Below are 14,752 nucleotides of genomic sequence, written 5' to 3'. Positions count from 1 at the left end.
TGTCAGCACAATTTCTTCCTGTCTAGATCTGGTCGTGTGTGTGTCTTTTCCCACTTTCCCTTGTATCCTATATAGATGTCTTCCTGTGCCACTCTACAGGTCCAGAGGAGAATCAAGGATAATCAATTATGGTAAAAGGGGTGGAGCCAACTTAACTCAAAGCTGTACAAATTGGCAAAGCCAAGCGCTGGTGTGTGTTGTGGTGTTTGTGTCAAAATTTGTTAGAATGGGGTTCCTGAAAGTTGTCTTAGTGGTGGTTGTGATCAGTGCATTTGATCTGCCTGATGTCTTGGGAAGTTTGAGGTACAGTCCTAGTCCAAGAAGCATGGGGCCAAAATCAGATCCAACTTCCAGAAGTCCTGCCCTTTCTCCTCTAGGGCTCTGGAACCCTTTGCAAGTGGCTTCTCAGTTTCAGAGTCCTTTGGGTCCTGACTCCAAAAGCCTTGCACAGGAGCCTTTTGGCCTTCAGGAGAAGCAGCTGTTGCAGGGTCCAGTGAAGCCTTTGGATTGGAGGTATCCCATCGTTCCAGAGGTGCAGAGCGAGTTGGCGGTGGACTTCCAGTTGAGGCAACCAGTGACTCCCAGTAGTGTAGCGGTTCAATGTGGCGAGAACCGGGTTCTCGTCGAGGTCCAGCAGGACTTTTTCAGCAATGGTCAGTTGATCCAGCCAACTGGTCTGTCTTTAGGTGGATGTCCTGTTGTTGGTCAGGATCCTGGGTCAAGAGTGCTCATCTTGGAGTATGAATTACAGGACTGCAACAGCGTGCTGATGGTAAGAACAGATACATCTTAATAGGTTATTTTTTTCGTGGCAGAGGACCTTTTCAAGGAAAGTCAATTCACTTGATTTTACAATGCCAGGCAAGCTAAGACCAATTTTTATCTATTTGAATGGGTAAGTCCTGAATTTTCAAGCTAATTGCCTTCAAATAACCCTTCAAACCAACATCTGATGTAAACTATCCCATCAATGGTATGAAAGGAGCTTAAGAAACAAGAACACTAAATCTTGGGCCTTAATAGTGTTAAAGCTAGTTTTTACCCTGGAACAAAAAAATATTCAATCCTTAGTGCATGTCTCCAAAACATTGACTATCTCTGGCAACACCGGAGCTTCTGAGGGCAGCTGTGGTGATGTTCAGAATTTACTAATTGGTGATTTGCTCTTTAGGAATTCCACCATATTGCACCATGCACCTTCTCTTGGTCTTGGTGTATGTAAAGTCTTTGGCATGACCCTCTTGGTAACCCCAATCTTTTTACAGGTGAATGAGGATGAGCTTGTCTACACCTTCTCTCTTACCTACACCCCGGAGGCGCTTGCAGGTACTCCGATTACCCGAGCCGATGGGGCAATTGTTGGTGTTCGATGCCATTATCAAAGGTACAGGATCTCTGTGACTTTCTGCACTTTCTCGTGCAACTGGGATACCATTTAATGGGTACTTTCATGAACCGCAGGATCCAAAATGTAAGCAGTGATGCCTTGAGGCCAACATGGGTCCCTTATGCCTCAACAGAGGCTGGTGAAGAAGTCTTGCTGTTCTCCCTGAAGATCATGATGGGTTGGTACAGGTTTTCTTTCAATAAAATAAACCTTAACCCTTGCTATTGTGGCGGTGCCTAAAACGTTTTTTTTGTGTAGATGATTGGTCCTATCAGAGGCCTTCATACTCCTATTTCCTGGGTGGCGTTATTAACATCGAGGCATCTGTGAAGCAGTACAATCATGTGCCTCTGCGTGTGTTTGTGGACCGCTGTGTGGCCACTCAAGCACCTGATGTGAACTCCCTTCCGAGATATTCCTTCATTGAGAATCACGGGTAAGATCATGGACCTTGATGCAGTAAGACCGTTAAAGTTGCCTTTTGTAACCACATTGTCACAGTCATGGGTAAGGTCTAGTTCAGGGGTGGGCAAACTTTTTGACTCGCGGGCCACAATGGGTTTTAAAATTTGACAGAGGGGCCGGGCCAGGTGCATTTGGAGGGAGTGTTTGGGCCGGATATACTAAAGCATTAAATGTAGTGTGTGCAAACCTCATAGCACAGTAAGAACACTACAACCCAATTTATTAACTGTCTTTCAAATGTGAAAAATAGCCCTTATCAGTTAATAAATTTGTCTCAAGGAATATGCAAGATATGGCATTTACATACTATTTCGCAGATACTGTGAGGAGGAAATGTAAATAGATTAAAATAACATACGCACTGTGATTTATCAAGATTGCGTCTGTTTTTAATAAGTTTCAATCGAAGGTGCAAAGTTAAAGTAATCAACATTTATTGAAAAATGGAATCACTTTCAACATTCAAAACATATTATTACACAATGAAATACTCAAGCTCAATAATATCTACTTGTGTTAAACTCCGCAAAATCATGGATGGATTGTCCTGACCGCGCGCTCTACAAACTCTCCACGGACGCCCTCGCCTTCACGCGCAAACAGTACACGTGTATCGTTGCCAAGCACACAGACATAGGCTGTATTAAATATCCTACCTGCAGCTGAAAATTTACATTTAAATTAAGAGCGATGTGCGGCGTGTTAATTAAGCTACTGTACCGCTGCTGTGCGTAAATGCGCATTGCTCTTAATTAAAAGACGCACTTCCAAACTTTCCATATGCATTTTTTCATAACACAGCAGAAAAAATCACCATTTCAGTGGGAACAGTGTTGTTGGTCTCCCTTTTTTGCCAGTGCATCAAAGTCTGGAGTTAGTTTTGTTGTGGCAATTCTCAGGACAGATCTGAGGTGTTGGTCAGTTAACTTGGATCTGTGATGGGCTTTGTTGATTTTCATGACGCTAAACGTCTGCTCACACACGTAGGTCGAGCCAAACAACACCAGCATCTTCTGCGCCGTCCTCCGGAGGTTTGGAAACGCGGTCTCGTTAAGTGAAGCGTAAAAGTCATTCAGTTTAAGAGACTTGAACTTCTCCTTTGAGACGGAGTCAGACTGAAGATCGATCAGTTCCAATTGCAGCTCCTGCGGTGCTGATTCGGGGTCTTGTGACAGGGGACAGGACACCAGTTGAAGTGACTTGTCAATTTTTTCAAAATCACAGAACCGACGGCAAAATTCTCTGTGCAGATCGTCCAGTGATTTGCAGTATTTCTTCGCATTTCGGGCGGCCTCTTTCTGCACGGCTAGTGTGGGGAAATGTGCGAAAGATTTGTTTGACATTTGCCTGGAGAATAAAACCAGCTTGGATTTGAAGGCTTTCACATTTGTGTACATGTCGTGCGCAAACTGATCTTTCCCCTGTAGCTTCACGTTCAGCTCATTCATGTGTGAAAATATGTCCACAGCAAACGCAAAGTCACAAAGCCAGTTTGTGTCGCTCAGCTCGGGGAATTCTTCGGATTTCCCCATTAAATTAAAAAATGAGCGAATCTCGTCTTTGAGCTCCCAGACTCGTTGAAACACTTTCCCCAAACTTAACCAGCGGACGCGAGAGTGGTAAAGTAGGTCCTGGTGATCCGCATTAGTTTCTTCCAGGAACGTAATGAACTGACGATGATTAAGTCCCCTTGCTCGTATGAAGTTAACAAGTTTTACAACTGGATCCACGACGTGATTAAGCTGCAATACAGACTTACACAGAGACTCCTGATGAATGATGCAGTGAAGTAAAATAACATCCTGGTCAGGGTTTTCTTCTTTCACTTTATCCTGGATTCTTTTCAGCAGCCCGATGTTTTTTCCAGTTAAATTTGGCGATCCATCCGTGGTGACATTGGCAAGTTTATTCCAAGGTAGCTTCATTCTCTCGATGACAGCAGACACCTGTTCATATAAGTCCTCTCCTCGCGTTTTCCCTTTCAGTGATTCCATGCTCAAAAGCTCCTCCGTTATCTCAAAACTGTCGTTAATCCCTCGGATAAAAATTAGGAGCTGAGCAGTGTCTTTTATGTCGTTACTTTCATCCAGTGCTAGTGAATATAACTTAAAGGACTCCGCCTTTTTGTTTAACTCGCTGACTATATCTTCGTCAATCAGTTCCACGCGGCGAGTCACTGTCCTGCGTGCTAAACTGATTTTTTCAAACTTGGCTTTGCTCTCCGGACACAAGAGACCTGCTGTCTCTACCATGCACTCTTTCAAAAACTCGCCTTCGGAGAAAGGCTTGCTAGCCTTTGCTAATTTGAATGCCAGCAAATAACTTGCCTTGGTACTTGACTCTTGAATTGCAGTTTGTCGGTGAAAAAAGTTCTGTTGACTCTGTAAATTAGCTGCCAACCTCTGAGCAGTAGCCGCCCGTTCTTGTGTTGACTGCTTGCTAGCATAGTTTGCATGCTTCGTGGCAAAGTGACGGCTGATATTGTACTCTTTGAAAACCGCTACAGCTTCTTGGCATATCAGACATACAGCCGTTGATCGGACTTCAGTGAAGAAGTATTTTGTTGTCCACTCTTTATTAAACACTCGGCATTCGCTGTCCACTTTCCTTCTCTTTGGTCCGCTCATTTTTACAGAAGGGCTTAATGGTGACGTGAAACGAAGTGAAAATTAAATTGAAATAAAGAGAAATACGCGCCACTCCAACAACGGTCAATGTGTTTTGAGTGTGCCATCTATTGGGGAAACGTGGGCATTGCAGGGAAAGGGGAAAAAAGGAGGTTTTTACTATAATTTGGACAAGTTCGGCGGGCCGGATTAAAAAGCCTAACGGGCCGTATGTGGCCCGCGGGCCGTAGTTTGCCCATGTCTGGTCTAGTTGCTTGATGCTTGTTGACAGTTGACATTCATGAGTTGCTCTTTGTGATGGTTTTGTCGTCAGGTGCTTTGTGGATGCCAAAACTACAGCTTCCAGCTCCCGCTTCATGCCTCGGTCCCAGGTTGACAAGATCCAGTTCCAGCTGGAAGCTTTTATGTTCCAGGAGGGCAGCAGTCCTTCTGTATGTACTATGAATGTCATGAGTTAACTTCACTTCTCCCATCTGCTTTGGTTTTGTGACTTGTCTGTCATCCCTTGCAGATCTACATAACATGTATTCTGAAGGCAACTATTGCTTCTGCACCCAGTGACGCTCAGCGCAAATCCTGTTCCTTTGCCAATGGGTACGTGAGGTGTTTTGTTTTTGTTTGTTTTTTTTGTGGGGGGGGGGGGGGTGACTTTTCTCATGGTGAAGGTTCTATGTCTTTGTATTGTTGCAGGTGGCTTGCTGCTGATGGAAACGACCAAGTTTGTGGTTGCTGTGACTCAACATGTGGTCCTGATGGTGTATTTGCTGCTTCACCCTATGGAGGTTGGTAGCATTTGCTCTTTCTAAGGTTGCTCTTGATTCAAGTGCTTTAACTTGGATTTTTTCTTCTCTTTAGGCATTCAGTGGGAAGGCAAGGCCTCACTTGGTCCTGTAATGGTTCAAGGGCAAAAGAGAGGTTCTCAATAAAACTGGCAAATCAATCCTTGGTTGTACCTGACTTGTCATTTTGCTGCATGTCTGGTTTAACTACTTTTGCCTTGAAAAAGTTTCTCAATCTGCCAATGTGGTAAAACTGATAGACGTCCTGTACTTTTCAAGTCCCATATAGCATGCAACCATCGGGTTGCCCAAGTTATTAACTTCTCTTTTCTCCATAGGGAATGATAATGAACCTTTTAAAGGGGTCATATAATGCCACTTTTGTACAAGCTAATATGATTCTTTTGGGTCTAAATTAAAAGTTTGTAATATACTTTAATTAAATTCTCATTAGTATTGTAAGAACACTAATTTTACCTGGTCAAAAACAGCTCTGTTTTCAGCACGCCGTTTCAGTGCATATGCTTTTAAATGATGATGAGCTCTGCTCACCCCGCTCCTCTGTTCATTGCGTACACCGTTTGTAACACAATAACCATAACGCCTTGTTCATAATAAACGTGGGATTATGAATTATATTGAGAACGTCGTGCATAGCAAACATGCCGTAATGTACCCTTAGTGTAAACCTTAGGCGCATTCATCATGAAGCGTGCAAGCGATTTGCAAATATTAATATAAAGGTTAATAAAACGTTACACTCTTCAGTTCTTCTGGAGGGTCAGCAGGAACACGAATAGTTGGTACCGATCCTTTATCCAGGAGCTGCTTTGCAAAACCAGCTTTATACTGATCCTCGTTTATAAAGCAGTCTGTTGAAGTGATTCGCGCAAACATGAAAGCAGTGACGTTGCTCGTGGGGAATATTCCATTCGTAAACAACTCAGCCACTGTGTCTTCAGCGGTTCGGATTTAGGAACATTAAAATGACTGCCGTGTTCCTTATTGCACCCAAGAACAGAACACCACAATCGCTTAGATGCCATTCTGCTCAAAGACAGTCCGCGTGGAATATGATTGACAAATCGCTCGCGAGGGTGGGTCTGTTGAAACGCTGCTGTCAATCAACAATCGTGGGAGGGGCATCCGACCACGTGACGTCGAACGGCTTGATTTGAGACAAGAAAATAAGTTATAGAGCCAATTCAAGGGGCGACAGTGGCTCAGTGTTTCATGTGGGTTGTCTACAAACCGGAAGGTTGGTGGTTCAATCCCCGGTTCCACCTGACCAAGTGTCGAGGTGTCCATGAGCAAGACACCTAACCCCAGCTGCTCCCGACGAGCTGGATGGCGCCTTGCATGGTTGACACCGCCGTCGGTGTGTGAATGTGAGGCAATATGTAAAGCGCTTTGGTTGCCATTGGGTCTGTGAAAGCGCTATATAAATGCAGTCCATTTACCAAAACATATAAGAATAAACATATATTTGTATCATTTTATGATGGTTGTGTACAGGCACTGCCAACACACATTTCAGTATAATCAACTTGTAAAAGTGCATGTATCATTATATGACCCCTTTAAAGACCGCTAGTGAAAGCTCAAGGTTATGCTATTGAAGCAGTTAGTTTAATACAATTTGTTTAACAGAAGAATTCCACTGAGGCATTTATATAGTGCTTTCATTTGTACTACTGTACACCCAAAGCGCTTCACAATCATGTCAGGATATCTCCTCAACCACCACCAGTGTGCAGCATCCACTTGGATGATGCGACAGCAGCCACAGTACAATGGTACCAGTGCGCTCACCACACACCAGCTATAGGTGGAGAGGAGTTATAGAGCAAATTCAATGCATGGGGATTATTAGGAGGCCGTGATTGGCAAGGGCTAATGGAGGGGATTTGTCCAGGACACTGGGGTTACACCCCTACTCTTTACCAGAAGTGACATGGGATTTTTAATGACCACAAAGAGTCAGGACCTCGGTTTAACGTCTCATCTGAAATTAAATGCTCTTAAATTGGCAAACAAATCTTTCCAAAAGAACTCTGCCGGGGACACCTTGTCCCATTAAGCACTGTGGGTGTTGTAATGTAGTCAGTCTTTTAATATTTATCTTGTCTCTGCATATTTTGATACTTGGTTGCTTATTCAACTCGTTGACTTGTACAGACTAATTTGCTGCTGGTTCATTTTTGAAGATTTCCTATGGGGTTTTTCAATGTGACAATTTTGTTCTACACACCTATAGCGCAAATTGATGCAGCATGTTCATTTTAGAAAATTGTATGTTTTTAATTAGAGAACCCATTTGGTGTGTGTATGTTGTAGAACAGAACGTCAAAGTATCATAGGAAAATCCAGAAGGAACCAGCAGTGACTTGGTCTTGGTCCTGCAACACTCTATAGACTGAACATGTAATATGCATGCGCATAATGTACTTTTGCACAAATTCAAGTTTTTGTTGTGTACACGGTATACACGGTAATGATATACACGGTATACAAGTATCAAAGCGTTGTGAATTCCGGCTCGCGTACCCCAAAGTGATAAAATAAAACAAAATTCTGTATCAAAATTTATAGGCAAGAAAAGTAGTTTGTTTAGGCTGGGTTGTATGAATTACAAACCTGCGCACAGATTTTAAAAAGCACATAACTATAGAATTCTGAATGAGCATGTGAACGCCGTCAGCGTTAATCACAGGTTCGCGTTTAAAGTCTGATCATTTCGACGGAGGTGAATCAATCAAAGTTAACTTTAGCTGGAAGTAACATTATTCAAGAACCGCTATAACGCCAAAACAATCTGTTACCTTAAATTAGACGTTTATCTCTGTAAAGCTGCTTTAAACAATTCATTGATAAAAGCGCAATATAAATGAAGATGACTTGACTTCAAAACACTGTTGTCATGTAAATGAACCATGCCTAAGTTTTTATTTGAAAATTGTGTCATGTAAATACCCCCTCAATGTGTCAGATAAGAGAACCAAAGTGCCTGTGCACAAATCCACACTTGATGTCTTGGCCACTCGACCACACGTGCATTTGACAGGAAGTGCGTGCGCAAGACTGTCCCATGTCTTAAAAATACCAAAGCTCAGTGACCACAGTCCACTAAACCCACACCATCTCGAATACCGCTTTGGAGGTATTCAAGGCTAAGCGTATCCCATCATGCATCGTGTTTGGAAACTGGCATGCCCCGAAATCACAAGATGGGTAACACTTTATTTTGATGGTCCCTTTTGAACATTGTTGACTGTAGGTGTGTCCCAATTCAAAGCTGCAGCCTTCGGAGGCTGCATTCAAAGGCCGATTGCGTCATCAGGGCGCGACAAAGGCTACCCTGATTCAAAAGCCACTTCAAATGTGCCCTTCGTTACACACTCTTTCCGTTCCATTTTATTTTTGCTGGATGTGTGGTAGAGCAAATAAAGTTTATCCATGAGGATTTTGAAATGATCAGTTGCTCCAATTTCTTTGAAAGTGTCACTCACAGCAAGCTCAAGTCTATGAGCTGTACAATGCCAACCAGTGACACCAGGGAACAGGGCTTGCATTCAAGCTACTTCCCCACTTTAACATCCAAACATCAAGTTGTAATGACAATCAGTTGCAGTAGCGCGGGAAGGGGGGTGCTGCGGGTGTCGTGTCTTTTGAATAATGACTCTCGATTCGAACTGTATAAACGTGTTTACTTTACTTCCTTTAGGCAACGTTACACATACATAACAATTCACTGGCGCTTTCCCTCGTCGCACCCCCCGTGACCTCATCTCAATTGCGCCAACCTTGAACACCATAGCAACAACACCACATCTCCCCTTTCTAGAGATCAAAGGGTAGACTACCTTTGTCTCAACAGACCTTAGAGGATTATTCTGCCTCTTTTGCTGGAAGGTCTGCTCCTATCTAAATCTTAAACAAACTAAGTAACTAACATTTGTCTTCATAATCTGAACAATCTTTTTTTCCAGTATGTACATTAGGTGAGCAATGCATTTGTAACTATGATGCAATAGTAAACCCCACACACTTGTTTACAGGTTCAACCTTACAGGTTTCACGACCCGTCTCCCACACCTAGTCCTAGGTGTTGACACCAAGTCAGGAATGTCCTGCTCCTCTGACTCCTGAGTGACAGGGTGCGACTCAGAGGATGTATCCAAGGACCGATCTTGTATATCACTTTTGTCCTCCTTAGCTGATGCTTGCATAGGTACCAGATGGTGGCGGTTACGTCTCACAGTCCCATGCTGCGTGTTCACAAGGTAAGACCGTGGAGCAAAGTGACTGGCAACAATCGTTCCTGATTCTTTAGCATCAGACACCCAGACTTCTTCTCCTGGTTGTAGTGTGCTGAGTTTTCTAGCTCTGTGATGTTTATTGAAGCGCTCTGCATCCGCACTCTTTCTTCCCTTCTCTTTAATGAAAATTGCATCAGTATCAGGGAGTGCTGGATCTAGCAACGATGAGAGTGTGGGCACGGTTGTTCGCAGCCTTCTTCCCATAAGAAGCTGAGCTGGGCTGTACCCATTCTGCAAGGGAGTAGCACGATATGCTAGGAGAGCAAGGTAAGGGTCATTAGCTTTCTTGAAAAGAGCCTTTATTGTCTTGACCGCACGTTCAGCCTCTCCATTGCTCTGGGGAAACTTTGGGCTGCTAGTAATGTGGACAAATCCATACGAAGCAGCAAAGGATGAAAATGAGTGCCCAGAGAATTGTGGCCCGTTGTCTGTAATTAGCGTCTCTGGAACTCCATGACGGGCGAATATGGACTTCATGTGGACAATGACGTCAGTAGACCTGCTGGGTGATAACTGAGCGATCTCCACATACCTGGAATAGTAGTCCACCACAAGCAGGTACGTTTTAGTTCCCAGCATGAATAAATCAGCCCCTAACCTTTGCCAGGGTCTGTCTGGAAACTGAGTGGGCATGAGTGGTTCTTTTGGGTTTATTCGCTCCTTGAGGCATGTCCTGCAGTTGAGCACCATTTCCTTCAGCTGATTACTTAACCCGGGCCACCATACTGATTGTCTTGCCCGCTCTCTGCATTTCACAAGTCCTAAGTGCCCCTCATGCAACTTGCTAAGGACACCGTTTCTCATGGCAGCTGGAATGACCAGCCTCGTGCCTCTCAGCAACAGGTCGTCTTGCACAGTTAAGAGAGCCCGTTCTGCCCAGTAACGCTTTAGTATTGGATCTCTCTTGCTGTGCTCTGTCCACCCTTCAACACACAGTTTCATCACACTGGAACACACACTGTCACTCTTTAAGTCTTCCTTCAGCTGTCCCAGGTAGGTTGTGCTTGCTGGCAGATTCCCCATGATAGAATCAACATAAATGTTAGTGTCCTCCCAAAACTCTCTCTCTTCATGTAGCTCACGTTGCTTTACCGGAGCACGTGACAGAGTGTCAGCTACCCACAAATCCTTTCCTGGCACATGAACAATGGAGTAGGAGTAACGCATCAGTCGCATTTTGAACCTCTGGATACGAGGAGGGAGAGCATCCAGAACTTGAGATCCTAAGAGACTCAGTAATGGCTTGTGGTCAGTTTCCAATTCAAAATGTTTGCCAATGAGAAAGTCCTTGAATCGTTCGCATGCCCATGTGAGCCCCAAGGCTTCTTTTTCCACTTGAGCATATCTCTGCTCGGTCTGAGTAAGAGATCTTGATGCATAAGCTATTGGCTTCCAACCTTCTGGCCACCTCTGCTGTAGGACGGCTCCCAGTCCGTAGGACGAAGCATCCGCTGACACTTTACAGTCTCTATTCGCGTCATAGATGGCCAAAACAGGGGGGGACGACAGTGCGTCTTTCAGAGCCTGGAACACATTGGCTTGTTCGATGTCCCAAATCCAACAGTTCTTTTTCGACAGCAGGTCTCGGAGAGCTTTGTCTTTGTCTGCCAGTTGGGGAATAAACTTCCCAAGCTGATTTACCATCCCCAGGAAGCTCCGCAATTCACTCACATTTGAGGGCTCCGTCATGTCCCTGATGGCTGCTGTTTTCATTGGGTCGGGACTAATACCATCGGCAGAAATAATGTGCCCTAAAAAGTGTACTGTCCTCTTTGACAACTCACACTTCTCGACATTAAGGGTCATGCCTGCCTTTTGCATTTTTCTCAGTACAGCATGCAGACGGGTGTCATGTTCCTCCCTTGTTTTCCCCCACACCAGAACATCATCTATATGACACACCGTGCCGTCCAGTCCTTCAGTGACCTCTGTGGCCATTCTATTCTGGAAGTGTTCTGGAGCGGATGATATTCCGAAGGGAAGCCGTTTGAAGAAATAACGGCCAAATGGGGTTATGAATGTTGTGTAACGCGCAGAATCCTCTGACAATGGTATCTGCCAGAATCCCATATTGGCATCCAACTTACTGAAGATCTGCGCTCCAGCAAGCATTCCTAACGTCTGTTCAACTGATGGCAGGATGTATTTTTCCCGGCGAACTGACTCATTTAACTTGGAGAGGTCTACACATATCCGAACAGCACCTGACTTCTTTGGGACTACCACCATACCAGCACACCAGTCTGTTGGTTCCTCCACCCTGCTAATTACCCCCAATGTCTCCATACGGCCCAGCTCTTCTTTAACTTTACTCATTAAAGGTAACGGGATACGTCTTGGGGTTTTAAGAGAGAATGGAGAAGCCCCCGGTTTGAGCCTGATAACATAAGGCTGTCGTACTTCTCCCAGACCGCTGCACAATTTTGGATAACTTGTCTTTAATATTTCCATATCAATGTTATCTAGTCGTGCCACAAGCTCAAGCTTTGCAATAGCCGGTCTGCCCAGAAGTGCAGTGTGCAGATTTTTGATTATGTACACATCTTCCTCAGACTGTTTTTCACCTCTCTTCAGCAGCAGACTAGTAACTCCGACAACATCTAAGGGAACTTGCCCTGGACCTAGCAATGGCCTTGTTGCATCCTTGAGGGTAGGTAGATTTTTATTAAAAATCTCCTTGAACACCTCTACTGGAATGACCGTGACATCCGCGCCGGTATCAATCTTAAACGGCACACGTTTGTGTCCAATGTCCAAGTCCACCATCCATGGTTCCCCAGCACCTGTGATGCTGCCAAGAAATATAGGGTCCCCCTCACACACTTCACGCACAGTTTTTGATGATGTGCACACCCGCTTGTAGTGGCCTTTTTTCCCACAGGAGTGACATTTTACGTCATTTGCTGGACAGTCACGTTTTGCGTGAGCCGGGGAGCTACCACACTTATGGCACTGGTTGCTATTCATCTTGCTGGAGTGAGCTATATGTGATTTTAGTTTAGGACCATTTCCTTTTTGAGGTCTCCCCACGTTGTACTTTCCTTTGAACACTCTATCCACAGAGCCTGCATCTGCAGCAACAGTGTCTGTCACACTTCTCAGCGCAGCTTGCTGTCGTTTCACCTCCTCGCTTTGCCGCGCCATTGCAATTGCTTTTTCCAAGGTCAGCTCATGATCCAGCTGCATACGCTCTGAAAGCCGTTTGTCAGCCAACCCCACAACGAGCCGGTCCCGAATCAACTCGTCATGTAAAGCTAAATAATTACAATGTTCAGCCAGAGCATACAAAGCTGTCACAAATGAATCAACAGTCTCATTTTCTTCCTGTTTACGCATATTGAAACGTGCCCGTTCGTAAATTACATTTCTCCTCCCAACGAAATGAGTCTCAAAACCTGCTTTTACTGCGTCATACTTTGTTTTGTCCGCGTCTGCCAGTGGTAACCCACGGAGAATATCATCCGCCTCATCTCCCATGCAGTAAATGAAAGTATTCACCTGGTTTTCCTCCGAGTTTTCTTGCAAGTTGCTAGCGAATCTGAACCGTTCAAACCTCCGGATCCATTTTGCCCATTCTTGAGGCTTAGAAAAGTCGAACGGCTCGGGCGGCCGTATGCTGAATGTAGCGCTCGGTCCCGCTGCTCTCGGTGCAGCGACCGCATTATCTCCGCCATCCATTTCAGCTCACACGTTCTATCCACGTATCCGGGCCTCGCGAGCAAAACTAAAGCAGGTAACAGGTCTAACTACAGCACTTCTGACACCATGTCGTGTCTTTTGAATAATGACTCTCGATTCGAACTGTATAAACGTGTTTACTTTACTTCCTTTAGGCAACGTTACACATACATAACAATTCACTGGCGCTTTCCCTCGTCGCACCCCCCGTGACCTCATCTCAATTGCGCCAACCTTGAACACCATAGCAACAACACCACAGCGGGGGCTGCAGCCACCCCTTGGTGGGGGCTGTGGACTAACATAATATTGTACTAAAAAACGTGGGGGGAAAAATGAAAATAGACATGCTGTGTTTGAGTGTTCAAGCTACGGAGAAAATGAAATAAAGTTTGAATTTGTCATGCTTAGTTTGTTCCGATCAGAGCATGTGAGCGGAGAGCGCATTTCTGAATCCCTCCGCTCGCTCATTCCGCTCAGGGTCGCGCGCTCAACCCAGAATGGCCTGCTGGTTCGAAAATATGTGGAATAAGGGCTGCCTCCGACTAAAGTTTTCTTCTAGTCGATTAGTAGTTGTTCATTTTAGCCGCTGTGGACACATCGCCCCTCTTTATATTGATTTAATTACTTAAATAGGCTACAGGATGAGCGTTTACGTAGCCTAATATAGCCGCACTCAAGCACACGCCCGCACTCATAAACCTTGCCACAAAGAACCGGCGAAAGTAATGATTATTAATGTGTCAAAAATAGCATGGAGACATTTAATTGTTTATTAATAAACAGGTGTTTTCTGTGTCGCTGCAAAGATGAAGTTATGCGGACTCGCCATGAACGCCAGAGAGAAATGCACATTTGATTACATAATCAGAGAGTCGTCTATTTCTTTTCGTTTTGAATAGTTTCATTTAAAAGAAGACATTTCAAGCTAATAGATATCCTATATTTATAAAATCTGTGAGGCACAAGCTGAGTTTCGGCGCCCTCCAGTTTACGTGCAATGCAAGTGATCGCCGGCGCCTTACATTGTCTGCTATATTTGCTTCTTATTTAGCTATTAAATACAGGCAATTGTTTGATAAAACATATAAAAATTAAGATACAATTTATACTAAACGAAAATATTTTTAAAAGAGTCTTTCTACAACAACAACAACAAAGACATTTTGGGTATCTCATGATCTCATGTATCATGTCTTTCTCACGCTGCACGCTCACGGTCATAATCAACATTGATTAAATAAAAAATAACATTAGCCTATAATATGTAAACATAAATATGAAACTAAATATGTTTTCTTTAATGGCTACCACATATACAGAGAAATGTCATGTCTTGTCGTCAGCCATAACACAATGACGTCACATATTTTCCAACCCAGCCCTCAGCCCCCCTCGCATGAAACAGCTTCCAGCGCGCCTGATCAGTTGTTTCCCCTCTGCTGTGAAAAATCAAGCTTTTAATGTGGTTTAAATGTCTCTGTGGGGTTTTTAAAT

General features: G+C 44.2%; 1 protein-coding gene across 1 annotated transcript; it reads left to right on the top strand.

Moving 5' to 3' along the window:
* Positions 1–208: 208 nt before the first annotated feature.
* Positions 209–5,083, top strand: LOC130092342 (zona pellucida sperm-binding protein 3-like; the record flags this gene model as incomplete). The annotated part of the gene is made up of 6 exons (XM_056260183.1): positions 209–772; positions 1,266–1,384; positions 1,462–1,565; positions 1,646–1,823; positions 4,793–4,910; positions 4,991–5,083. Coding segments are annotated over exons 1-6 (1,158 nt in total), but the record flags the coding sequence as incomplete, so codon positions are not given.
* Between the last annotated feature and the right edge of the window lie 9,669 nt (positions 5,084–14,752).

The sequence above is a fragment of the Rhinichthys klamathensis genome, unplaced genomic scaffold, assembly GCF_029890125.1.
Source record: "Rhinichthys klamathensis goyatoka isolate OS25496 unplaced genomic scaffold, OSU_Roscu_1.1 h1tg000174l_1, whole genome shotgun sequence".
Classification (NCBI taxonomy): domain Eukaryota; kingdom Metazoa; phylum Chordata; class Actinopteri; order Cypriniformes; family Leuciscidae; genus Rhinichthys; species Rhinichthys klamathensis.
The sequence above is the reverse complement of the archived record's forward strand: the minus strand, read 5'-3'. Positions and strand labels throughout refer to the sequence as shown.